This window comes from Indicator indicator, chromosome 9, assembly GCF_027791375.1.
Source record: "Indicator indicator isolate 239-I01 chromosome 9, UM_Iind_1.1, whole genome shotgun sequence".
Taxonomy (NCBI): domain Eukaryota; kingdom Metazoa; phylum Chordata; class Aves; order Piciformes; family Indicatoridae; genus Indicator; species Indicator indicator.
This window is the reverse complement of record NC_072018.1, coordinates 23,292,545-23,320,511: the sequence shown is the minus strand read 5'-3', so window position 1 is coordinate 23,320,511 and position 27,967 is coordinate 23,292,545. Positions and strand designations below refer to the sequence as shown.

The following is a 27,967-nucleotide window of genomic DNA, read 5'->3' as shown; positions in this document are numbered from 1 at the left end:
ATTTGATTCTGAGCTTTATACATTGGAATCCTGCATCCAAACTCATTGGACCAGCCATATGAAAAGTCCTTTTAGAACATGAATCACAATCAGGCTTCTACAGTAGTAACTTTGCTCTGCAGAGTTGAATTACAGAAGAACTAAAATGGGATGAAAGTAACTCAGAATACATCTTTCGGTAGCAAGACAGTAAGAGGCATGGAAATCTTGGTAGTATGTAACTTCAGCTGCTAGGAGTAAAAAAAGTTGCCTTTGCCAATATAGGTCACAAGCAGAGAAACTGAAAAGGTATGGCTCTAGTAAGACTGCAGCATGTCTAAAGCCTTATTCAATGGTTTTGGTTCTCTGTGATTCCACCCAGTGTTTGTCTGTGTGTGTGATCTTGCTCCTGTTGAATCTAACAGTAAAATTCCCATCAACACAATGGGCCTTAATTCTGTCCCATGAATAAACTCTGATTAGAAGATTTATTATTCAGTTATTAAGCATGACAGTCTAGAGTCAATGTAGATCTCACCAAAGTCACAATATTCTCAGTTTACCAAGTTACTTCATATTCTTTATATACTTTATATAATCTTTATATACTTATATTCTTGCTATACTTTATGTTCTTAGATACACAGATGAAGACAGTGGTTGCTGTAAAATACTTAGCTACAGAATAACCTCTTTCACAGTATCACAGTGTATCAGAGGTTGGAAGGGACCTCAAGAGATCATTGGGTCCAACCCCCCTACCAGAGCAGGATCACTTAGGGTAGTCCGCACAGGAATGCATCGAGGTGGTTTTGAAAGTGTCCAGAGAAGGAGACTCCACAACCTCCCTGGGCAGCCTGCTCCAGTGCTCTGTCACCCTCATTGAGAGGTAAAGGGAGATCTTTGACAATTCAATATATTTTGCAATCAATACATTTTCAATAACGTCTTTCGAAAGGCTGCAAGTATCTTCCATAATAACCAACTACCAATGCTGAAACCTGTTTGATGCAAAGAGCAGAGGGACCATCCATAACTCACCTTATAAGTGAGTCACAGTACAGTAAAAAATTATCTGTTGTTTCACGTTACTTGAAATATTTTCCAATAAGAAGTACTCCTAGAATTTTTCCAGATGAAGCCCAGAAATCTGCTAAGCATACAAAAGACTAGAAGGCAGAAGTGTTCTCTACCGACACTGCAAACGGCTTCTCTACAGGTCAGCTCTACGTACTGAACTATTTGTGAATTATTAAAAATACAAAAAATATTAAACACACAGACTGTTCATTACATTTACAAGTCTCACAGGACTGAAATGCAAATTACTCTGTACTACAAATATTTGCGTAACTGAAGACTTGCCCAAAATGTTTGAAAAAAAAAAAAAGAAAAAGAAAAAGCCTTTTTATGGGTTAAGGTAATAAGGAGAAAACTGTTCTCCCAAAAAATCTGTATCTTATTGTTGGACTGAGAATAGTTTAATAGAGAAAATATTCATTGACAGAGCAGTATTTTACAGGGAGAATTAAGCCCCATCAAAGTGGGCAATATCATTCCATCTACAAGGGAATTGCCAAAGAAGACAGCCAAAATTTGCAACGGTGTGATAATACCAACAGGGATGGATTTGTTGCTATTATGATTAAAGCATATAAACAGAAGAAGATTAGGAGGGGTGAGAGTGAAAAGAAAGGAAGAATAGTTTTTTGGTTGGAAGAAGGGCAGGGAGAAGCTTATGTTGGAATGCAGTGTCACAGTTACACACCATAAAGCTTTCAGTTGCTCCCATTACATGAATGTCAGAACGCAGCTGCCATTTTCCAGGAGAAATTCTTTCCATTTTCATTTTGGAGGTACAGGGTCGATATTTTTTTTCAGTGTAGCACTCCCATGAGATCATCGCATTGCATCGGCAGGTAGCCTTATGGTATACAGACTAGTAAATGTGGCCTTTGTAGACATAACCTGAGGCACTTACTGCTTTTGATGAACCAGTAACATGCTCTTTAAAGTAGAGAGATGGCTCAGACAAAAAGAAAGTATTAAGACTCAGATTTCCTGTTGTCCTGAACCATCTGCTTTCACAGTCAGCCATGTACAGCCAGATATACCAATAAATTTCGATGACCATGCAGTTCAAGGAAAACCAGCCTTATAATTAAAATCTCATTTTGCTGGTGAAAAGGGAAGACCATGATTTTCCACCACTGCCTCGAAATCCTTGGACTTCTATTTTTAAGTGCTCTACTTAAGACATTTGGAAAAGGTATGTTTCAGCACTCACTGAGGTCAGCTGTCAGAATGGCATCCAGTCAACCCAAGTCCATAACTCTACTTGGCTAGAAGATTTAGTAGACAGATAAAGAAATCTGAGCTGATATTTGACATTAGGAGTTCTGTCCATTTCCATTTTAACCATTTTAAGTGGTTTATTTAATGATGTACTGTGGAGGAAGAGGTGCACTGATGTCCTGACTTGTGACATCAGTGAAGAACAGAAGGATGATTGAGTCAGGATGTATAGACTGAGAAGAAATGAAACACAAAGCTGAACTTTGTAGTTTTGTCAAAGGAAGAAAAGAAACAAGCAATATTTGAGGTTCCAGATAGAACACATATCCCAAACTCTTGTCAGGGCACCAGAAGACAAGAAAAAGAGACAGGAGGCAGTGAGGAATTCTCTCAGCCACTTGTTCTTTCATCCCTGCATTGGCTTTCCCAGAATTGTATGCATTTTAAAAACACAAAACCCAAAACCACACAACCCCCAAAAGTTCCTTCATTTATAATACTACAGACTGCTCCTAGCTTTAATTATTATGACAAATGGAATATAGGCAGGAATCTGCTAAAAGACCAAAATTATCATATCTGATTTATCATGCAAAGAAAACTAGGCATCAGGTAGGAAGGCTTTTAGTGCAACTGAGAACAAGAATTTGGACAATATCTTTCAATTGTCAATGCCAGTTAAAAAGTCTGTACTCTGCCAGATTCCATTAAAGATCACAATTCAAATTATATTTATTGAGATCTGGAGTTGTACCTTTAATTTCAGTAAAATACACTTACAGTAGTCATCCTGCTGTTTTAAAATAGAGCAGCAGGAATTTAATGTTTTTTAGAAACAATTAGGACTCAATGAATTCCTCACCTTATATGCTTTGTTTTCATTTGAAATGGAGTGGAATACTCCTACAATTTCCCAGCGACTAGAAATGTTGTGACAATAACTGAATTTTCGTACAGGATTCCAAAGGTAGGAAGTTCCTCCAAAGGTAGGAAGTGGACTTCTATGTAATTTTAAAAATTATCTCAGTCATAAAAGCATGGAGAGTGATTCTTAAGTAGAATCTAGGGCTTAACATAGTCCTCTAAACATAGGTTTTGAGTTACTCTACACATCCTCAGGTACCTGAAAAGATCCATGGTAGCACTGGCAAATATTTCCTTAAAATAATCAGTAATCAAAGAAATACTAAAAAGAGAGCACACACACACAAAATCTCTAGTATTTATCAGATTTAATTCAATTATGCATTAGAATTGCCCTAAATGCAGGAAATGTGCCTCAGAGTTGGAGTCTTTTTTACGATTCCTTCCACTCCTGCAACGAACTCTTCAAATAGGGCACAGCCATGCTCTGTATGTAAGCTAATGCAGAGGAATAGTTTTTCAGTCTAGTCTAGAGAGCTAGCATCTCTAGACTTCACTGTAAACTGTGGAGAATGAACAAATTAACAATATGGTAGAATATATTTTTTAATTACAACACTTCATTCCAAGTAAGCTTTTCTAAGGAGAAGACATGTGTCAAGTCTCTCCTCACTGCTTGAGTAAATGTATCATATACAATGAGAGGCCAGAGCTGATGAAGCAGTTCAGTCTTTGCTGAAGGCTCTGGATTGCCAGCAAAATGACATTTTAGTGCAGAGCCCAAAGGAACAGATATCGGTTACCAGAGCTGTTCAAAGTTTCACTGTGTTTGCAAACCCTGCAATTTCCCTTCACACATTCCTTTCATGGACAGTTCTTCAATGCTCTAATTGATTGCTTTCCCTTTTTCTCAACTCAATTTTAAATCAGCATGGAAACTCCTGATTTCTAGTTGTTGCAGTAGGAAAACAACAAAATCATGCTATGTGCAACAGATCTTGATAATGATCTCTCCAAAGAGATGCACCTCTGATTTTCAAGTGCTACATGTACACATCTGCAGAGATAATTTCAACAGATCTCACACCATCCAACATCAAATGTTCTTTGGGAAATCTGGCTGTTGAAAAGGTGTTGAGCTCTTTGGAAAACATTTGTTATAAATGCTAATTGTTTTTTGAAATTTGCTTACCATTGCCTCATTTTCATACAATAATTTCACTTAGTTATTATAATATGAATCCAAATTTTTAGGGGATTCAAAATAACAGGATTTTATGAGAAAATCTGTAAAAATCCTGTTATTCTGCCATTTACCATTCTACCCATCTTTTTATTTTTAGAGCTTCATTTCCTCTTTGCTCTCATGTTTTACTTTGGATTCTTGATGAATGATCACAGATTCCGCTTCCAGTTTATTTTTCTTCCTTTTCTGTTTGTACATTTGGCTACTTTAATGTCTTTTAACTTCCTAGAAAAAATAATTTTTATAGGTTTATTTGACTTCTGACAACACACATCTGAAAAGAAATTGAATGTTTCATTACCTGTAAAATAAACACAATGTTATTTAAAAATTCAAATTTCTTGAAATCAAAATTATTTTTGTTATGTTTTCTTACTTTGAATCATCACAGACTAAAATCTTGGTTTTCACATTGTTTCTATATTCAGCTGAGGAGTAACCAAATACGTTAAACAGGATGCCAGAAGTTGAAGTCCTCAGAAAGTTTGGGGAATCAGTTTTTCCTCAGACCTTCTTGTCACAGAGTTATGATTTCAACATAATGAGATCATAATGAATGAATCCTCACTCTTAAAAATGTGATGTTAAAAACAGAAACTTGAATTCATATGCTCAGTAACAATGTCCTGATGGATATACTGCTGCTGATTCTGCCAGCTGTCTTTTAATGGAATTTGTACTTGTGCTTTTAATTATCACTCTACTATTTACCAGTTTCATCTGATCTTCAGCATTTTCTGACTATTGAATTATATGTTACCTAGTATTTCCCATAAGTTCTAGGACTGAGCAGGTGGTATTTACCTGCTTCATCCACTTCTATAACCACCCAAGCTATGCTACGTATACATACAGCAGCACCATTCAGAAAAGCATCATTTGTTTTCAAGATATATGAAAGGCAGTATTAAGAAAAAATTATATATATATAGTTCAAAAGTCTTTTCTAGAAGGCAAACCAGAACTTTAATATTTAATGTACCTTATCTATCTGGTATATCTCTGTTTTTAGGACAGACATTTAGGAATCAAGTAAGACAAACAGTGTATAGTCTTCAGTCTATATTAGGCAGACATAAAAAGAGTGGATTTAAGAATTCATTTTGTCTAGTCTGATGTATATTTCTTTCTTCTTGTTTGCTTTTTTTTTCCCTATTCTGGAGACTGTCATATTGCAATCTTTAAGCTTTTTGTTTCCTAAACTGAGTTTCTATATTGACACTCTTTCATAAGATTTCATAAGATTTCATAAGGTTGTAGTCAGGAGGGGTTTAGTCTCTTCTCCCAGGCAACCAGCACCAGAACAAGAGGGCATAGTCTCAAGCTGTGCCAGGGGAGGTTTAGGCTGGAGGTGAGGAGAAAGTTCTTCACAGAGAGAGTGGTTGGCCATTGGAATGGGCTGCCCAGGGAGGTGGTGGAGTCACCATCCCTGGAGGTGTTCAAGAGGGGATTGGACGTGGCACTTGGTGCCATGGTTTAGATAGGCATGAGGTGTAGGGTGACAGGTTGGACTCGATGATCCTTGAGGTCTCTTCCAGCCTTCTTGATTCTATGATTCTATAAGATACTGAACTCAACCAGGCAAATCCACCATTCAGCTAACCCACTTTCAGGTGTTGACAACACTATGAGAACTACACCTTCCATGTGGCTAACAAGAGTTGAACCATGGTGTATGAACAGTATTAACAGAAACAGGGCATGAAACACTAGTGAGCAGAATAAAATGAAGCAATTCAAATCAAGGTTAATTTCAAAAAGCTTTCTTTGAATCAGGTAATCAGGAATGAATTTTGGCCAAGTAGACTGACAAGCACCATAAGCCTCATCCAAACCTTCCATTTATGCTTCCTTGGTAAACGCCAGGTTTTGGGTTAGAAGTTCAAGATTTCAATAGCGATTAGAGAAGATTCTAAAAAGGTCATAGTGCAACAAGTAATCCTTCCCAACATGAAACTTTGAAAATTTTACATGTTCCTAATCCTGATGTTTTACACTGCCAAAAAAAAAAAATCAAGAATTTATCATCTTATGTTGATAACTTTCATTGTTTCTTTCTTGATAATCACAAAGTTAAAAGCAAGAACAAGTCTGGATTGTGGACAGGACAGAATACAGAGACTTCTGGAAATCTTACTTTTCAATCTCTCTCTCATTTGGAGGCAACAACTTCGAAGAATAAATCCTGTTATCTCATTTTAGAGGAAATTGGCTTGTTAACTAGCAGGCCAAGTAAGAGTCAGAAGATGGCACCATGTGTAACAGACTACACAATGATTACAAGATCATTTTGCAGCTGAAGAGAAACTAGCAGAAAACAGAAAAACAGACAGACATAAAACAGTAATGGTCAGCAAGAATGAAGACTATTCTCAAATAACTGATCATGTTTCAGTTCCTCATAGGTTTAGTTATTTGCTGATAATTGGTAGTTCATTCCACTTTGGCTTGAAGTCAATTTTCAGTGGCAAAAATTATATTCTTAATGTAGATAAAGATGCATGTCTCTCCCTGGTGAAAGCGAAAGACAAGAAGTTGGACTCCTCATTTAATTTTCCGTTAGACACTTGACATCAAAAAATCTGACTTTCAACAGTTTATTTCTCATTACAATTTTTCTGGTTTTTTTAAATATCCTTGAGATATTTCATATTCTTTTGTCCTCTGTATTACAAGGTGGGTCATTTGTCTATGAAGAGCAACCTCAGGCAGATCTATGCAGCACACAGTAATCTAGACATTGTCTCATCCTATTCTCAAATAGAATGTCCAGTGAGGATTACACAAAAAACCCATCTGCCTTTTGATTGCTCCAGTTTCTTAGAGTTTACATTTAAAAAAACTTTTTCTTGGTGAAGAGAGGCAGAAAAGAGTATGACTGGGATTGTTAGGATTAAAGTCTGTCATCAAGCCAGTGAAAATAAGGACTGCAAGTGGTCTCTTGGGTGAGCTGACACTCTCAACCCCATTCAACAGCTATCAGCCTTTCAGCAACAGTGCTCTGAAGTTCTCTTGAGCCAGTGGCCTTTTATGAGGGTCTCAGTCGTAAGTTAGTATCTCTCTTAAAATCTTTGTTTGCCATGAACTCATCCACTATCGCTCTTTGCTTTGCAGCCTCCCACACCAAAGAAAAAAAAGGTTTTATGTTTGTCTTAGGTTTTCATATGAAGGTTGTTTTCATTTCTTGCCTTAAGAAAAACCAAAATCCAACAAAAAACCCGAAGAAACCTCTCTATAAATCTTTGTAAAAATTTCCTTGATTCTTCAAAGATACAGCGTATTATTTATTTTATTTGGTCAGGTTTAGTAAATCATCTGCATTACCTCTCATTTTTTTCCAAGCAACACAGCTGTTCACATTGCTTTATTGGCTGTTTCACTAGGTTTACTTGATATTGCCTGAGGTGTCACTGAGGGAACATTGTCATCTGTTGCAAGGTGGATTATACAGACTCTGGAATGTGCATGCTGTCAACCAAAGCAAATTTTAGTCCAATTGTTGGCTCGGACCACCTGTGCTTCCTTGTGTATGCTCCCAAAGATCTGCTATCTATCAGCAACTGGTAGAGAGAACTCTCCCAAAATATATACACTATAGAAATAGTTGGTCAATTCAGTGACCAACTTAAAACATCTATTATGGTAACATGTCTCACTAAAGGCAGCTGAACTCATGACTAAATCTGTGCAAAGCTGCGTTCAAGTCTTTGGTTTTTGCTTCTTCAACACTTAAAAGGGGATGAAGATGACCGCGTATCAGCTCAACATTGTTTGCTTTATATTTAATATGTAGCTCTTCTGCCCAGACAAGACAGACTGAATAAGAAAAATACATCATACAGAGTTTGGTTTTATATCATGGCCTAGAAATTTGCAACTCTCCTTACAAGATATGCCTTTATTTGAAATGTGTAACAATTTCCTTGTGGAGTCTGCCAAGTTTACCCATCTATTTTTTTCCTGCATATTAATAATTTTGCAAATGCTGTCACTGGCTTTGTATTACTCTAAGCCTTGTACCCATTTTAGTGTTTATGAAGATTCTTTGCACTTTATAATATAAGTCTTAAAGTAACGTGAAATTCACACAAAAATAACGCTTATCCATTCTGTTTCTCCAGATCATGATCCTTTTTGCTAGACATAACCACGTATCTATATTTCACCATCACTAAAATCCATTAGGGAACCAAGAACAAATAGTTCCCAGCAAGGACAAATTAAAACAAAACTGTACAAAGCAAGGATATTTATTTGCAGATCTATTCCTGTAATGCAGATTACATTGCACCCTGGCACACAAGTATACAAAGTATAATCCTCTACATGACAGAAGACATCATCTGTCTTCAGAAATCTTCTGCAATTACTCTGTTTTATGTAGTCTCACAGTAACTCTTCAAAATATTTGAGATAAGCTTAATTTTTGGAGAGCATTCAAAGTGGTTAAAAATATATTTGCTCACTAAGCATATTTTAAACTTTATAATCATCATTGTGATGACCAAAAGTTAATTCATCTAGACAACAGCTGCCTAGTTTAGGTAATCAACATTTTAATCAGATGCTATTATGTTAAGTGGAACTTTCAAAAATTGAATAAAAATGTATCTTCCTGTTTATCTTAGGCATGTTTACATTTTCATCTTCTTTCTACTTTCAAAATGCACTAGAGGTTCTAAGGATGTCAGAATCTAGTGAGTTAGTGTCCTTTCAGAACTAAAAAAGAATTTCTGGATAGATGTTCACACATTATTAAAAGAACTTTCTTTCATTTCCTCTTTGAGTAATTTGCATTTGATGGTGCAAACTAAGACACATTGCAATGAAAACTATCTGTTGCCATTTTCACTCTTTTAGTAAAGCTTCTTTAAAACCAAATTACTTCTACATAAACAAGTAATTTCTCGCAGGCACTGAAAAGAAAAAAAATTCCCTGGCCAAGAGATGGGAAAGAAAAGAGCATTTCTGAGATTTCATATCCCAATTAATGCCTTTGTCATAAGAGGCATGCACAGAGATGTACATCCCACTAAGATGCCTTACAAAGGGCTGCTGGTAATTGGGAAGAAGACTTCCAGACAAGAGAAAACAAAAGCTAACAGAGTCATTCGGTTGTGCACCTGCAGGCCATCAATGTTTCCAAGCAAGCCATTCACAACAGATGGAATGTGGCCTTGAGTTCAAGTATGAAACCACAAAATAAGGACTACATGTGTCACACTAAAGGCGTGATTTACAGGAGCATAAAGGATAATAGAAACCTCCATTACTATCAGTGCAACAATAGACAATTATCAACTAAATTTTAAAAATTAGAAAATTTATTTCTGGCTTTTCCTAACATCAGAAGTTTTATAGATTACGTTTCACAGATAAAAGCTCCCTCACTTTTTTAACTAAATATTTTGGAAAAAAAAAATTGAAGAAACAAACAAAGCTACCATGCACATATAAGAGCATCATCTAAAATAATTATATTCCAGAAGTTTCAACAAAATACTTGGCATAGAGGTCATTCAATTCTTGTGACCACTAATAATGTGTGAGGGAATTTTTTTTCTACAGATTACAAACTGGCTAAACAGATAGAAAGGCACCAGCAGGTATAGCCAACTTCAGTAATTCAAAAGGTTAACAAAAAATTCCTGGTCCCTCCTGTTAGGCATGTTTAATGTATTTATAAGGGAATAAATAGTACCAACACTTTACACATTCCAAAATAATTTAGAATAGTCATCAATGAAGAAATGCTTCCTTAACTCAAGAAAGCCTGTCTAGTGGACAGCTCGATTTATGAAGAGTAAGGCAGAAACCTTCTAAGCTACCTATACTGCCAGATCCTGAACAAGTTGTTTCTCAAGAGCAAAATGTGAAGGCAATTCCTATACAGAAATAAGAAATTCCTGCATGACAATCAGATTATGCTAGCGTATAAATTTATGGAATCACTAAATGTTTCTCAGAACAAAGTACAGACCAGCAGCATTTTGTCTGGAAGAGAAGATAGTGAAAGAAAGGTAAGGCAGATGCACATGAACATGTGAACGGAAATGATGTGACAGGATCTCCAAGGTATGATCTTGTTTTAAATACAACCCTTTCAGCTTGTGTTTTCTTACCTGTTATTTATGCAATTAAGTTCTAGCAATATCCAATAGTCTTTTGCACCACTGAGACATAGTAGGAATGCATGGTCTTGAATTATACATTACATAAATTCTATTTCCTTAAACTGATACATATTCAGAGATTTTAAGCTCTTCCTCCTCAATGAATTTTACAGGAAGAGCAATGCTTACATAGTATGACAGTTTCTCTCATTAATAAGTGTCAGTTTATTATCATAAAGATGCTGGCACTTTAAAAGCATCATTGTGAATGAAAGACTAATGCTGTAAGAGCTTGAATTTTGTTAGCAAGGAAATTTGTCAATCTTCTGATTAAATTAATTACCAAAATGAGCATTTTAGGAAACACTCAGTAGTGTTGCCAGCAAAGCACAAGGAAATGCTCCAAGTAAGGATTTGTATTTTATAAAAGAATTCCTGGAGGGTGTACTATATTTATGAGTTAGGCTCAAGCTCCAACAACTGAGAAAATAATTTTGTCACTCAGCTTCATTTTTCAGTTCTGCTGGCTAAATGAAGAGCAAAGGAGATTACGAGGTTAAGATCAAGTGTCACTGTACACGATTGCACTTTTCCATCTCCACACAGTAAGGCTGATGAACATTTTTCCTTCTCATTGCCAAAATTTGTTAGCAGTTCAACAAACTCTGGATGCTTCACCTCCCAGGAAAAGGCAAATCTTGTTAAGATTTGATGCCCACTACCACAACTGAGAAGTGTTCACAGTCCCAGCACACAGACTGGCCAGAAACTCTTCCCTAGTTCTGCCACTGAACGTGATGGCATGGGGTGGTCTGTGTCCACATGGCTGAATTTTCTCCTGCCTCAAAATAGCACTTCTGCATCCAACCTTACTACTGGGAATGGCCATGGGCCTTTGTCAGGCCCATCTTGTTGTCTGGGAGTTGCTGACTGCTTTGGGCAAAAAAGTCTTATAAAGACTAGTTGAAAAATGTCACTGCGTAGCTGACCCAGTACTCAGGTCCATGCAATAGCCTCACTTAGTTACAAACATGGATGTAACCTGTGTGGCCCTTCTCTACTAATCAGACTTAGCAAAAGGCATCAACCTAACACAAAATTTGTGTTAAAGGGTCTCCTGGAGAAATCATTAATGGAAGCTTCCTTAAGAGTTAATTGGAAAATACGGATGAAGTCCAAAACTGAACTTATTCTGGGGTAAATTGAAAATTAGTTTTTAATTTCTCTTATAATGAAATAAGAAAGCATTATTTCACTGAAATTTAAGGAAAAATAAACACAATCCAGTGCAGAGCACAAGGACCTAAGAAATTATCAACATTCAAAACTGACAGCTGAAGAGCAAACAAGAAGAGATGAGATAGTGGTTCCTCCTTTTCATGCATGCTAGGTGAAATTAAGTTTCCTCATCATTGTACAAGAGAGGGACAATCTAGTCTGTATTTAGTGAGATTATAAAAGGGCTTTAAATCAAATCTGCTAAACATACACTCCAAACATAAATGTTCACTGAATTATTTGAACAATAAATACATTAACCTCTAGCTCAGAATAATAAACTGCAAGTAATCAAAGGATCTTAAAGCAGAGAATTTAAGACCAAAACCAAAACTCATGTAATAAAAGAATATCATAGAAGAACTACATAAAAATAAAATCAAATGATCCTGCTACTAAAATACACATATGTGCTTGAAATCTTGTGGGAATCAAATATGCCAGTAAAAATAAAGAGAGAGATGGAAACACAAGTTTCTTATTATCACACTTCATATGTTATAAAACCTAACAGTTAACTTATTTTTGGCAAAGTGACAAAGGTTGCACAACACTCTGGCTTACACAAATATTTTCTATTGTTAAATGCATCTTAAATGTAGCTTGTCATACATTAATTTCATGCACACAGTGCACCATGCAGTCTGAAAGTGTCCCAGAGATACCTACATTTCAAACCACTGATGAATGGCAAGCTGCCAGCAACCAGTGAGCCAGGTGTAAAAAAATTACTCAACAATTCATAGTTTAATTGAAACCAGATAAAATAATTTGTGCAATAAAAACTGTACAGATGTTGACCAAAGAGAAGTTGATATTTTTGGACAAATTACTGCATATGATATTTTCTAGAACACTCCCTCTTGAAAAGATAGAACAGTAATAAAAGTTCTCAAAAAAAAATCCCTTGTTTAGAATCACAAAATGAAATATGGCTGTAAAAATATATCAGGTTAAACTCATGTTTTACATTTTTACTTGCTGCTTCCTTTAAAGGAAAAAAAAAGTTAGATGTGCAGTGGAAATGGTTATGAAGAAGTGGAAGAACCTACTCATGCATATATAAAATACAGACTTACACTAACACTGCACTTCCTTCCACTGAAAATTTTATTATGTAAAGGAATAGTCAGTGATTTAGCAACAGTGAATATTTAAGAATAAAAATTAAGTATTCTGCATCATCCACTAGTAGAGTGAGTTCTTACTGAGAATTAAGTTTCCATTTCCAGAGTTGCAAGGACACAGTCTTGCCTCAGCCTTCTTACTGTTTCACAGTGACAAAAGAAAATGTTCAGATATACAAGAACATGCAGTAACACCTTGCACTCTACTGAATTACACCAACCAAAACTGAGTTGCAGAAGCAATGACATATGCATATGTAGTAAATTTTTAAACCAAGTCCTTCATAGTAGTAATCATCATAATTTCTATTACTATGCTTTTTCATATGTTTCCCCATGTAATCTGCTTGCCTTGAGATAAAAACTTGCTACTGAAATCATACCCAGTCTTAATTTTTGGTGTAGTAACATTATGATCAAATGTCTAGTGATCTATTTATAAATTATTTAAAGATGATAAGGCAACAAGAAGAAATATATATTTATCACTATGATTGATCGTTTATATTACAAAGGCATTTAAAGGTCTAAATTCAGAGTAATACCTTTATTTTATATCAAACTACTTTATGGTATGTTATTAGGACTAGTCTCATTATTTCATTTTAATGAGAACTAGGACTGAAAGTTTGTGCATAGCAGAATACAGCTTCTACAGGAAAGGCATGACATTACCCACAGGCTAGTATGTGTACTGCTTTGCTAATAATGCAACTCCCATTCTATAAGGTTAATGTACCTGAAGTTCTGATGCTCGCTTCATCATCTCCAGTGTGATGTAGCAACCAATAGAATGAGCAATCAGTACCAGCTTTATATCTTTTGATACATTCTTTTTGAGGAAGTTCAGCTTATGCTCTACTTGTCCATTAAGTCCAAAAACATCCTCTAGCTCTTTAATATCTGTGTCTGAAACATAGAAGAAAAAAGATACGGCTTTGTTTTAATGACAGAAATGTCAAGTATCTCAATTTTTTTTTCCTTTGAAAAAATCTCAAATAACTTAAAAAAAAAACTCAAAACAACCAACTTGTTAATTAGGAAAACAACCAACAAACTAGTAAATATAGACTGATGAATCACTTGTACAGCATGCGTAGCCTTATCTGTTGCTAGAAATCCAGAGAAAGATACAGAAACTTGTGGAACTTCATGGCACATCACCTAGCATGGTGTTCCCCTTCATTCAGAACAAGACCAGACTCAGGAACTGGGTCATCTTAAATCAATCCAACTTTACACAGAGAGCAGGATCTACAATAACAATATTGTCGAGAACAAGTGTTGCTTCACTCAATATAAACTAGTATGTATGTTGCCATGTATTAGGAACCTCCAGATATCCAAAATCTTCTGTCCCAACACAAAGACACAAAAATGTGCATACAATGAATAAAAATGTAAATACCCAGGTGTCCACATTCAACACTAGCACTTACATAAAGTACCCTTATTTATGTAGGTTCTTGTCAATCCAGCTACAAACAGGAAGATCAAGTTAGAGCTTGAAGGCTCTAGGTTATTGTGCAATTTCATTCTTGTTTTGCCAGGGACTTCCTTGAGGAGCTTGGGCAATCACTCTTGATGAGGACGTTGGTACTTGCTTCCTGGCCAGGCAACAACACAAGGATGCCTGTAACAATTTACAGCAATCTGGGCATCTCTAACTCTTGCTCATGAGGTAGGTGACTTGGCTCTCAAGTTTCCTAGTCTAAGGGGGTTCACAGCTCTTTCTTCTGCTAGAAAAGTGCTCTTCCCACTAAACCAAAAGCTACATTAAGGATACACTGTTCCAATTAAAGCTGGACTACTCAATAGGAAAGACTGTAAGAAGAAATACTGGGAAAAAAATTAAAGAAAAGAGATAGTATAAGGGAATGCCTACAGCTTATCTGAAATAGATGCACTGGTGCTAATATCACTTAATCTTTTAAATCCATGCTGTTACCTCAGGGCTCAATTTCATACTCCAGTTTAAATCCACTTCTTACATGTTGACTTGTACTGCAGCTGTAGTCTGAAATAAGCCAAATCTCCTTGCAACAAGGTTCAGACACATGATATGGACTAGTTCACTACTGAGCCATGGTACGGAGACAGCATATGGATTCCTGGCAAAAGTTATCCAGCTGACAGAGGAGGTTTACACACAGCCTGAACCAACCCACTAAGTACGATGTGCTTAATGTCCCACTTGGTTTCTTTGGGTGTCCAATGAATCAGTTCTCTATGTTAAAAACAGATGTGGAAGAAAGAATCCACGAGGCAGAGATACTGTAAAGACACATATATTAAAAGACTGACAGGCACTGAAAAACTCCTGCAAGAGAAAGCTACCAGCATAGATCCATTACAGATGTATTTGGTTTTGCACCTGCTTGCAGAATGGGATAACAAGAAGCCTTTCCTCCTTTGCCTGTGAACATAGTTCATCAAATTATAAAGGCTGGTCCTTTAATATACATGTAGTAAATTTAATAGCAATTGGTCAGCAACCTCAAATGCTAAAAACTACTAATACTACTGTAGTGAAGTTACCAGGGGCCTAACAGTGCTGGTATTAACTGATAGCCTATGAGGGCTGGTACTATATTGCCTTTATGATTATCTGTACAAAACATAACCTTTTGAAGAACAACAATTGCTAAAGCATGTGATCTGATTTCTTTTTTCTGAGCTTCAACTACTACCACAGAGGTCACAACAAAGAACTTCTTCACTTAAAGTAATATTTCAACTGAATCTACTAACGATCATATCCCAGCATAATTTATAGCAATTTACTCTAAATTAAAAAGGGGCTTACTGAAACACACGTAAGGAATGCAAAATTAGATGAAAAGTAGTATTTTGTTTTCTACAAGTAACAGAAAACACAGAGCTTGTTCTGTTTTCCATAGCCATAAATAAAACCTTCAGGCAAAAACATTGTTTTTAAACTTAGTTTCTGTGTTTAGCAAAAGCTGTCTCTCTTACTTCTTATTTATTTATACAGCTACGTAACCTCATTTAAGAGTGGGCTGTCTACATCACAAGACTAATTAAGAGTATATATAATGCATATAAACCAGAGAATATTAGAAATACAATGGCCCACTGGATACAGCAACAAGTGAGAGTATGTTACATTGAGTACATGTATATTACTGCATGTTGCCTTGAGATGGTCACTTTTCCCTTGTAAATACTTACTATCATTTCCCATACTGTTTTACTCAGGTACTGCCACCTGCAGTGATTTATCAGCACGTTTTTTAATGTTTGACATTCCATTCACAGCCTTAATTCTCGAAAACTGGTGATTTTTACATGCATTGCAGCTTATTCACAGGTTACAGCGAGGGGAAAGGAAGTAAAGCAGGTGTATAAATATTCTTGAGAATTTCTCGTGGTTCACAAAATCCCCAAAACCAAGCAGGAAATAAAATAAATTTTCATGTGTATTCTTCAATCTGATGAGGCTCATAGCTGCTTTTCACTAGACAAATTCAGTATCTGCTACAAGAGTTGCTGAATATTGCTGCAATGTAATTAATAAAAAATACAGCAAAGACATCCTAGCGCAGTTTCAATGTTTTCCAAGTTAAGGTAGATAACTATATTACACAAATACAGGTAATTAATTATTAAGATGTTAGACATCTAATTTAATACTTAGCCCCCTACTAAGTAGCAGCATAGTCTTTCAGGGCAGTATATTCACTGCTATAACTGATTTCATCAGAGATGTGCCAATTCAGAACCAGTTTCGCTGCCAAGGCAAGAACCTTGAGGAAGGGTAGGTGTGGAGATTAAGAGTAGAAAGAAAATAAGGGCTTTCTCCTCCTCACTGGACTGGAGCATACTCAGTTCAAGCCTGTGCACCAGTGTTTCCTTAAGGGAGCAGGGGAAAGCAGAGCTTGCAGAAGAGTTTTTTAATTGGATGGGTTAGTTATGATTGATGATGATCACAGGGACCTGTTCTACTGCACTGGGCCAAAGCACCCTCAGTGCAGCCCTGCTCAGCACCACTCAGAGCCAGGGTTCACAGATTCCCACGTCTGCTGGCCTATGTTACACAAATGTACAGTCTCTCTTAGACTGAAAGTGAGTCCTGACAGAAATGTTGACCCCAGAGAATTATTTCAGCTGTTTAACACAACTTTACCTTTTCTTCTGAAATACAAGTTTCTTGCCAAATCAAATCACATTGGCACTACTCCTAGAGAAGCCACACTGGATATGTGTGCAGTGTGGGATGTGATAATCCACACACAAAACTCTGCTTATCACCTACTGACCCTATACTCTCGTCAGGTGAAACTCCAATGTCACATAACCCTGCATTTAAGTTCTGGACAAATATAAGATTGCTCATGTCTTGTGTCAGTTCATGTTTCCCCAACACAAATGCAACAATTCGACTAGTCCAAAATACATGAAAGTTGGGCTGTGTCGCAGGTTTGGAAGACTGACTTATTTATTTTACAGAATAAAATCACCCAAGGATTATCCAAAATCAACATGAATTTCTTGGGTGGAAAAGCTTAAATAAATTCTTTGTATAAGCAAACGGACTTACACCAACACACTGGCAAGTCAGCTCTCCAATGGCTCTACATCAGAGAAGGGGCCAGAGTTACTTCACCTCAGGTGTGGAATAAATGGCATGGCTGAAGAAGAGCTCATTTAAGCAGTTTTCAGATAGCAGAAATTGTAAGACTTACGCCTTATGCTGCAAACACCCCATCTAGGCCAAGGCATGTGATTTTAAGACTTTATTTAGCTGAAATGTATTAAAGGAAATACAGAGTATTTTTTAATTTCTTTGGCAAAGTATTAATCTTCCGATGTGCTTTCAGAAAAACAAATGTGCCATCACTTTAATTAATCTTTTTCTGACCTCAGCTAAACCCACAGTCAGAAAACAATGACAGATTAAAATAAAGTGTTTGCTCTAAGATTAGTTGACAAGTTAATCTTGCTAGGAAAGTGGACTTTGGTTTTCAGTAAAATAACAAAGAATTGTGCTTGTTTGTTTTTCTGCTGTGTATGCAAGGAAAATTCCCAGGCAGAAAAAAATAAATAAAATCAGTTATATGAGCAGACTTTAGACTGGAAATGCATAAAATTCAGCCTTTCGTTTACAAATCTCCAAAAATCATAGGCTCCTGTTTACTGGATGACTCAAAAAGATACTGAAGTCCGTATTTTCCAACACCACCCTCAAATTTGTGCATATAATTTCTGCATGCCTCTGCTTGCTAATCCAAACTCCCACGTACCCTGGTCACAACAGATGACTGAGTAGCTGAAGTCACTGGAAAAGGACACTTAGCCACTTATCATGGAGTGACTTTAAAGTATGTCCCAGAATCTGCTCATACACAAGGCCTCCAAATTATGAATGATTAAGCAAGGAACTGTGTAAAAGGTGACATAATTATATGCCATGAAGGAAGGAGAGGTAAAAACCATTGTCCTACCAGCCCTGTATCTTCTTCCCTGAACCATGTATTGTAAGAAGAAACATCACATTACATAATGAACGAAATCTAATGAACAACCCATATAAATTCTCGTGTTCAAGAACTGTCAGAACTGGACCTTTTACAGGATAAAGACAAGTAAGTATCTGGAGACTGAACTAGGGAATGGAAAAAGATTTGCCTCTTCCTCTGAAAAGGCTGCTTACTTAAGCTGTGTACACATTGTTATACTGCTTAATATTAAGAGTGAGGAGAAATAAGTCTAAACATTGAAAAATGCAGTAACATCACAAGAAAATATTAAGAGCAAGAAAAGCAAAGAGGGAGAAGATACTGAAAGATGGTATCAAATTGTACAAAACTGGAAGGCACAAAATATCAAGTACAGCCAACCAAATAGTTCAGGAGAGCTAGTTCAGGGTCACATTAAGTTCACAGCATCTCCACCAAATACCGTAAGTGTAACCAGCTCATAGGGCCAAGTGTTTTAGACTTTATGCCCCACCTCCTTTTTCTGCTATAAATACACACAAATTCAGGTTGGGGGAGGAGCAGCTGTGACTGAGTAGCTACTGTTCAGATGGAGTAATCCTTGGAAAGCTTTATCCCTGCCTTCATGTAGTGGTAGGCAGAAATCAACCCCACAAGTAAATTAATTAGAAGGACTACCTGTGAAACTGGTGAGCATAGTTAGAAGTTTAATTCTGGAAATTAAATAAATAATTTGATTGTATGTGTTCCTATAGCAAAACACAATAGTTTTTTACAACTCATTTATGCCATCTGAAAATGTTTAAATACAAGTGTAAGCTTAAAAGCTTACATAGTATGGGCAAATGTGTTAGGAAATACATCCTCTAAAGATACAGCACTTAAAACCTGAATGCTTCACTCAATCTTACATTTGATTATTGAACCCTGGATAATTTGTATCAGGAAGTGATAAAATGACAAACAAATGGGATGGAAACCGTGAAAGAATGTTCAATAAATAGTGAAGAACTCCTTTTGACACCAGGAACCAGGTCTTAAAGCACTGTGTTTTAGATTAACCCTTAGACCTTAATCTGGCCCTAAATACCCTCAGGAACTGTTCATGCAACTTTTAAGATAAACAAACCACTCATTAGTGATTATTGGAGCAATTACTTTTTGTAAAGGTATCCTCTACAAATAAATTACCATTTACTCAAGATACTGAAGTGGTCATATGTATTATTTTCTTTATTAGAAAAATAACAAGACCTTAATTTACAAATTGAACTACTGATTTCCTTTGCTATCTAAATACCTATTGCTGGGACACTTGTTTAACACCTAATCTGTTTTTCAAAGGAAGCTGTAGTATAATTGAATTAGTACAAGCATAGTCTGACAGAATGAACTAATAAACATGACAAATACTAAAAGCTAAATTTTTATTAAAAGCATGCAGGAACAGATTGAATTTATTAAATTAAGATACTTCTAAGAGACTGGTTTTTATTTTGCATCTCCCAGTCTTGCTTCCTGCTGATTAGAGTAACTACTACCAAGGTGTGATGAGATAACAAAACAAACTTTGAAGTTGAATTTGTTGTTTGTCTCCAAATTTGGCAAGGCAAACATCGTTAAGCTCTGTTTTATTATACACTTCTACAACAATTTATGCCTCCAGAATCAGTTTAACATGCATAAAGCAAATTCCACATGGGCTTTTCACATAATATATATGGAAGTTTTCTGTACTTAAATGACTGTATTTTCCAGTTGGTAAGCTGAGTAACTACAGAAAATGCAATTTATATAAATTTTCTATACCATATTAATTTTTTAAATAAAAGTAAAACAAAACAAAACTTAGCTGTGTAGAGGTTAGAGAATCATCACTGTACAGGAGCAGATCTAAATTTCCATTGTAAAGTGACCTCAAGGATAAAAAGCAAAGAAGTCTGAGCCTATTGAAAGCTGACTGTTCATGTTACACTTGTTTCTGAACACAGTGAAGCCAAGTGTAAGGCTCTGTGAACTCCCTGAAATAGTTAGGACTACAATACAAGCAAACAGGTACCAAACGAAATCAACATCACCAGAGTAGTGGAAACTCCTGAACATGTTACTCTTCCTGGTGTGCTGAGGTCTCTGGGCATTCCAGAGTAACAGCAAAGACAAGCTACCAAAGCAGTGGTCAATATAACCAGTCTTCCCATACCAGCTGCACACTTCTCTAGTATTGCAAGGAGAGAAAAAAATAACATAAAAAGAGGAATTAGGAAGAAAGTAAAAAAGTAGACTTGCATCAGCAGAAACTTCATAAACAATGAGAAGAGCAGAGCTGAGGTACTCTACAACTACCTGAAAGGAAGTGGTAGCAAGGAGCACGTGTTGGTCTTGTCTATGTAATAAGGAATAGGATGACAGAAAAGTCTTAAATTGCACCAGGGGAGGTTTAGATTGGAAATTAGGAAAAACTTCTTCATTAAAGGGTCATCAAGCGTTGGAACAGGCTGCTCAGGGGAGTGGTTAAGTCACCTTCACTGGAGGAAATTAAAAAATGTGTAAATGTGGCACTTAGGGACATGGTTTAGTGGTGGACTCAGTAGTGCTAAGTTAACAGTTGGACACAACGACCTTATGGGTGTTTATCAACCCAAATGATTCTATGATACTACTTGAAAATCTGGTTACTGAGAAAATGATGTCAATGACAAGATCTTCAGGTAAAAGTGTGCAACTAGGTGTGCACTGCCACCTCAAGGGCTCTATGTTTAGTCTGAGCCTCTGGATGGGATCATTGTCTGTCCAAACAACACAGCAAAAATCTTACCATTTCTGTTACCTTGCTGATTTTCTGAGCACACATCACAATAAAAGGCTATGTTGCAAAAATCAATCCAGGCCCACCAAACCTCACTTTGCCTTTCCAAAAAACCTGTCTGCCTTGCTTTGCATGACTAGAAGGTGGCACTCCTGCAAATGTCTACCTCACATGTTTTCCTTATGAATAGTTATTTCACATATCATCTGCTTCACTGGTATTCGAATTATCTTGCACCATCAGCCCAACGTATGTAACCTTCAAGTCTCTCTAAGCATAACATTCACAGAGTTCCTTAAGGTAATTCTTTACTGAAAAGTGAACCAGTATCAAGATCTTTTCATGTTTGGCCACATTTAATGTCTTCCAATTTACCACAGGAAAAATTCAGTCTTGAAACTGAGGCGTAGAAATTTTTACCGAATTAAGCAACTAAAAGCAATTTCAGTAAATAGCACGCTTCAACAAAACTTGCATTTGTACAGTTTAACAAGAAGAAAAACAAATAGTTATATATTGCAGTAGGCAAGTCTAACAGTCATACCTATTGAAAAAAGCACTTCAAAACTTTGGGAAGTTTAAACAGATAGAAAGAGGGACTGAGAGCAAACAAGGGAAAGCCAAAGTTTGCAGCAAAGTAAGACAGCTGGCTAAGGAAGACAACCCATGTTATTCCACAGACAGGGTATAAAGAGAAGTATTTTAAAAGTAGAAGATGATAAGGAGCACCCCACAATGTTAAAGAGGGAAGAAAGGGAGGAAAGTAAGCAGCTGGAGTGTACCTGGAGGGCCAGTTATATAGCAGGCAAAAGTAACAATACAAAATTTGTACTTCATAGAGCCTGGACAAATTAATGGGTGACCTTCTCTGAAGTACCTGATGCTTCTACTGAACCCAAACTAAATTTTTTGTTACAAGCCAGTCTTGATTTCTCTTGAAAATCTGTGCCAAAATTTTATTTAGAACTGTGATATCAATCATTTGAATAAGCAAGACTTTTCAGAGAAACACTTAAATAACATCTGTCTTTAGCGGAACACTAACACTAATGCATTTCTAACTAACTAATGGCATTCAATATAACTTAATCCTTTCTCTTTACTCTTGCATATATTCATCTTGGATGGTATTATTTCAATGGAAGCATAAAGGAAACTGCAGTTTTCAGTCTTCATTTGTCCATGGCAATGTTAAATTTAATACACAGACTAACTACTTGCAGTAAACAGATCCAATTCATGTAACAACACCATCTAGTACCCTTTTTATTCTAAGGAGTGAATGACCCACTTAGGCAAACATTTTTGTATCATTCATCTGCACCCTTCAAAATTGATGAATTCCAAAAAGTTTTCACCATGATGCTGTAAACTGGTGCCATGCTGCTGACTGCAAAGAGCTGTGTCAGTTTACTCTATCACAGACTGTGACCCCAAGGTACCAGCACTGTGGGCTGTAGCACAGAACATATGCAAAATATTTTGCAATGGAGTGCGACCTCACAGCACTGAATCAATGCTTCTAATCACTACCTGTCTTGAAAAGCCTTGTAAGCATCTGCATGGGCTCCTCTTTGCAGAAGGTGTGCAAACTGACAGCAAAGGGAACCAGCTGTATCTCTGGAACTCCCAGCATTGATCCCTATCGGATGTCAAAGCAACAGCAGGTCTGCCGCTGGCTGGCATGACATGAGGTGAACCCAGCAGCTAGGAGAATCCAGTCTGAGCTCCAATGAGTTACACTTTCTGCTGTCATCAGAAATGGCTACAATTTTGATTGAGGAACACTCTATGCTCTGTCTTTTATTACCGTGCATAACATAAAGTAAAAGAGAATTGGACAAGACAGCATAAATAAAAGCCTGAATTATTACAATCAGTGGCAAAAATGAGGAGAGGAAATAGAATTCCACCTTGTACTTTCTTTATGTATAGCAGGTTTAGCAATTGCTATTGTGCTAAATAACCATCACTATGTGCTGTATAGTGAAATTTTATACCTTTAGGGATAAACCACATTTTTGTCAAATTGACCACTTTAAATTCTGATTTATATATTCTCCAGTGTTCTGTTACACTACTTAAAAACTAATTAGCAGATTTAGTCTCTATTACTAAGACAGCACTTTCCTTTTTAAACTTCCTGAAGAAAACGCTGAAGGTTTCATTCTTAGTCACCTAGCTGGGCTGCCTATCATAGCAAGTATGGCAACATGCCAAAAGTATCTGATGGCTTTGGGGTTTTTTTGAGTTTTACCTCACAGCTGAAACAGGGACTAAAGCACCACCACTACAAAACTGATGTGTCATTACAGGTGAATAAGGGAATATTTTCTTTTCTTTGGCACAGATGAGATGTGCCACAAAGAAAGCAAAATAATTCACCTGTGACCCACAAGCAGCAATGGAGTCATAGTTAAGCAAAGGCTGATTTTCCTATTTATTACATTAGCAGACATCAAAGCCACAGCTCACTACAAACTCTTTGAAACTGCCTGTGACTTTACAGTATAATTTACATTGAAGAAAGTAACTGAATTTAAGCTGCACTCTACATATAAACAGATCCAAATATGATCGTATAGAGTTTAATATATAAAGTACATTCAGAAATACTGCAACTGGTCTCTCCATGATTAATTGCTGGATAAAACTTTTTCCTCCAAATCATGTAAACACTATTACAGAAGTCAGTGGAGTTTCTGGGAGCAAAGACTCAGTGGTAGTATGTTTCAAACCACAATTCTGTTCTGAAAAAAATGACACTACAATGGCAATCTCACAAAATGTTAGGAGTCTGCTATAATACTTAACCCAATGGGGATTAATATGGCAACTAAATAGTCACTTAACCACATGAGTAATTTGATAGTTGTAGTAAATTAAATTATTTTAATAAATGTGTTAATGCACAAAACATAAAACTTGACTTTTAAAAAGGTGAGAACATGTCTATCTTAAAGCAAAAGAATAGTCCTATGCAGTATCAAAGGAGGAAAGAGGAAAAACATCCAAGAAGCAGCAAAATCACCTCATTAAACCTGAGTCCACAGTTCAGTATCATTCTGTTCTGTATCACTTTTCAAAGCACACAGCCTCTACTTGGATCTTTTTGAGAGATTTAAGTAGATTTACTAGAGATAAGAGTAATTCAGTAATGAAGCTGATTATCTAAGAATGAGGCCATTTGCAGTTACTTCTTCCTCCATATTCTGCCTTACACTTTTCTGCATTTCCCTCAAACATTTACACTGCTCCTTAAAGAAAGGAAAACTCCAAAACCCAAAGCAAACAGATGGACTTAAAGTTCCAAATCTGATTATTTTTAGAATCTGGAATCATGTTGTGCGTTGCTGATGGTTCCTTACTCTTACAACTGCACAGCACTGTGAATTAAAAACAAAATTGCCATTAAATGCTGGATTGACCCCATCTTTTGAGTATCAAAGTTAAATCAAAGGTCTATATCATAAACTCAAAATTGGTATTAAAAAATAAAACTATTGATCAGCTTTCTTCCTACAGCTAACCTATGCAGCGAATAAACTTTTTGACTCAACTATCAAAACAAATCCAGACCTGTTACACCTTCAGACTGAAGGGATTCTTCTCTGCTATGGAGATAGTTTGTTCTCATTCTGTTAGCAGATGTAAATATAGCTTTCAAAGTGACTTGGATTAAAAGATTTCTAAGCATTCTCCCCAGGGAAGATAATCGGAATCATCTCAACATTTTGTTTATAAAATTACTTTATTTTTTAATTTTCCCTACAATACTATGATAAACATTTAAATGAGTTACTCTGAAACATCACAGCACTGCTTATCTCAGAGAACAGTGATATCCCTTCTGAAGTCAAGACACCAAAAGATATACATGTTACCTTTTCATAGGGTTCACATTCTTGAGAACATGTTTTTTACCCCCACTAACCACCATCTGCATCTAATTAGAAGTGATGGTATCAGCTGGAGAACATACCTATGTCATGGGGTGAAAGGCAGAAAATGATCCATAAACAATCTCAAAACCTACACCCAAAGTTTCCCGGAATGCAGTAAAGACATTATGCCCTCCAATGAATGGATGTGATCGATCGATCGATCGATCGATCGATCTATCTATCTATTTAAATGCCTTGTTTTCTGGAGAAGGATCTAGAAGACTATCATATTTCAAAAGCCGTTACTTTAAAACACATCTTCAAGCACAGAATTACAGAATCCTTATTTGTCAACAGGGATTAAAAATTCTGGGGTTTTGGATTTGGTTTCTTTTTGTGTTTGGTTGGTTGGGTTTTTGTTTGGTTGGTTTGGTTGTTTTTTAACAGGGGAATTAATTGAAGCAAGTATCAGAATGGATTAGAAAGCTATTCATGACATTTTTTTAGTAATACGCCTACAGATACCATGTTGACAGACTCAGCAGAAAACCTCGAAAGACGGAAATGTAAATATCAATAAAAAATTGGTCACTGCTCCATCAAAGTCAATAGAATATAGAGATATTAGTGGTACCAGTATCAGCTTAATAGTGTTTAAGTGATCCTATAAATATATACATGGTTGTTAAGGTATGCTGTTATGAGCAGTTAAAATTGTTATCATTTTGGCTGGCCAGAAAACAAAACAACAGAGCAATTCTGAAATACTTCACACATGGCAAAATTTTATCTTCTTAGTTTTGATTTTGAATGGAACAAGATTTTTAAACACATGCTTGAAATTAAGCAGAAATGATAAAAGTCAATGCCAAATGCCAAGATTTCACTCAGAGGATGTATTTGCATAATTATGGGCATGATTAAGAAACCTCTATGAATTAGGTGAAAGAGGCTTAAAGGAAAGAAGTAAATGGAATACTGTAGCATCCCTAGGGCTGCTTACTTTTCACACATTTAGATTTATAACATTGCAGTGGGTTCATATAACATGAAATGATCATTTGTTTCCTTAAAATAGACATCTCTCCCTAAAACCATAGAGTAAAACAGAGGTCTTATTAAAGAACATCATGACCCTTGCCTTTCTCAGGCTATTATTTTAAGGTTTCTTCCTGCCAGCACAGCATACCATGATGGTAGAAATATTTCTGTCTGTTATTTGGAGGATAACGACTTAGCAATTAATGAGTTGATTAACTTGCTCAAGTATAAGTTTAGTTTTACCCAAATTATTTCAGCCTCCTTTTTTTTTTTTTTTGGAGATTTATATCACTTTAGCTAGAGGCAGAATCTCAATTATAGTCAATTCTGCAAGTTTATTAAAAGTCATTGGTCTAGAAAAGCAAATTGCTTTTGTAACAACAGCTAAGAAGCAAAATATCAAATAAATTCAAGCTAAACGTGGCTAACAAAATTTTTCCTCTAGCATAAGATTTTTGTTTTTTAATACAAAACTTCCTTACACTTTAAAACTTCACATTGATGGTACATGAACATTTTGGGATCACATAATCAACATCTTCATAGACAATTTAATATTTCTCCATCACTTCTAAAGATATAATTCAGTTTCAGAATGGTCTAAAGCCCCTACTTTCCCTGCATAAAAAGAAATCAATGGAAACACTCTTTTGAAGGACTATAAATCAGTCTTCATGTACCTCTTTTTATCATGGAAAATGAACTAAGGAAAGTTTAACAGATTTTAAGGACACACTGTTATCTTTTACAGTCCATGAGACGCAAAAGATCAAACCAGAATTTCACCTTGTAACTTGGCTACCAGGAATGTCACTCAAACTTCCCTGTCACTCGGAAGCTATCTCATACTGATCCAGAAAAAAACAACAGAAATTCAATAGATAATGTTCCAAAAGGACAAGCATTCCTTGTGAAATCAATAAAAAAAGGATTTGTGTTATGACTGTGTATAGCTCAATACTCATCTGTACAGTTTAGAGAGTTTAAAATAATTTATCATGCGACCAAATATTTTATCGTTAAGATATTGCTATGACTAACCATTTATTAGGTATATGATATTTGAATATATTGGTGGTGTCTCTTTAATCAGTTATGATATGAATCACACTATCCCATATTTCTATAGTACTTGACACGCATAGACTATTAACAAAAATTAATGCATCATTTAATTCTGATTTAGTTTTGGGTTTTTTTGTTACCTCTCAAAGTTGCTTTGATACAAAGTATCTTGGTGATCCTAAAAAACAAACAAAACCAAATCTGTGTTCTTCTATTCCTATTTTTTCCCAAAACATTGTATTTCTTATTTCTTACCAAAACACAAGAGATATTCACAAAATTAAAACCATTTTAACATATGGCTCTGTATGTACATGTGCTGTCTATACAGCTCTTACTGGTAAAAACCAACTAGGGTGCTAAATAGGGGGCGAGGGATGTGTTAGAGGGACAGTGTCAAGGGTTTCCCATCTAAATCTTCCACCCTCCACAGCTTGAAATGAAATTTTGGGTGACATCGAGTCCTTTAGTTCGTATTTTAAAGTGGGAAACTCATTGTACAGCACTCAAATTAGCAATGTGCGTAAAATTTAACAACTAATAAATTCAGGATTTGTTCACTGATATGTGTTAGTTTTAAATAGCAATTTGTTTGCTACTAAAAGTTAAAAGGCCGTGGAAAAGCTTACAACTGGTTACTATTCATTGCCATCAAAGGAGCTACTCCTGAACACGGGTCTTTAGTCCAGCAGTACCCATGCATTTGTGCTCAGCTGGATTTTATAACAAAGTACACAGCTTCAGTCTCTACAATTCACAATGTGTTATAATACCCCCACAAGCTGAGTAGCTATACTGGCACTTTGACAA

At 36.1% G+C, this 27,967-nt stretch overlaps 1 protein-coding gene across 1 annotated transcript in view; it reads right to left on the bottom strand.

Moving 5' to 3' along the window:
* LDAH (lipid droplet associated hydrolase) overlaps positions 1–27,967 on the bottom strand; it is a 91,020-nt gene that overhangs the window by 42,969 nt on the left and 20,084 nt on the right. Inside the window, exon 3 of the mRNA XM_054383716.1 lies at positions 13,642–13,811. Within this exon, the coding sequence (XP_054239691.1) occupies positions 13,642–13,811 (170 nt within the window). The remainder of the gene's footprint in view (positions 1–13,641; positions 13,812–27,967) is intronic.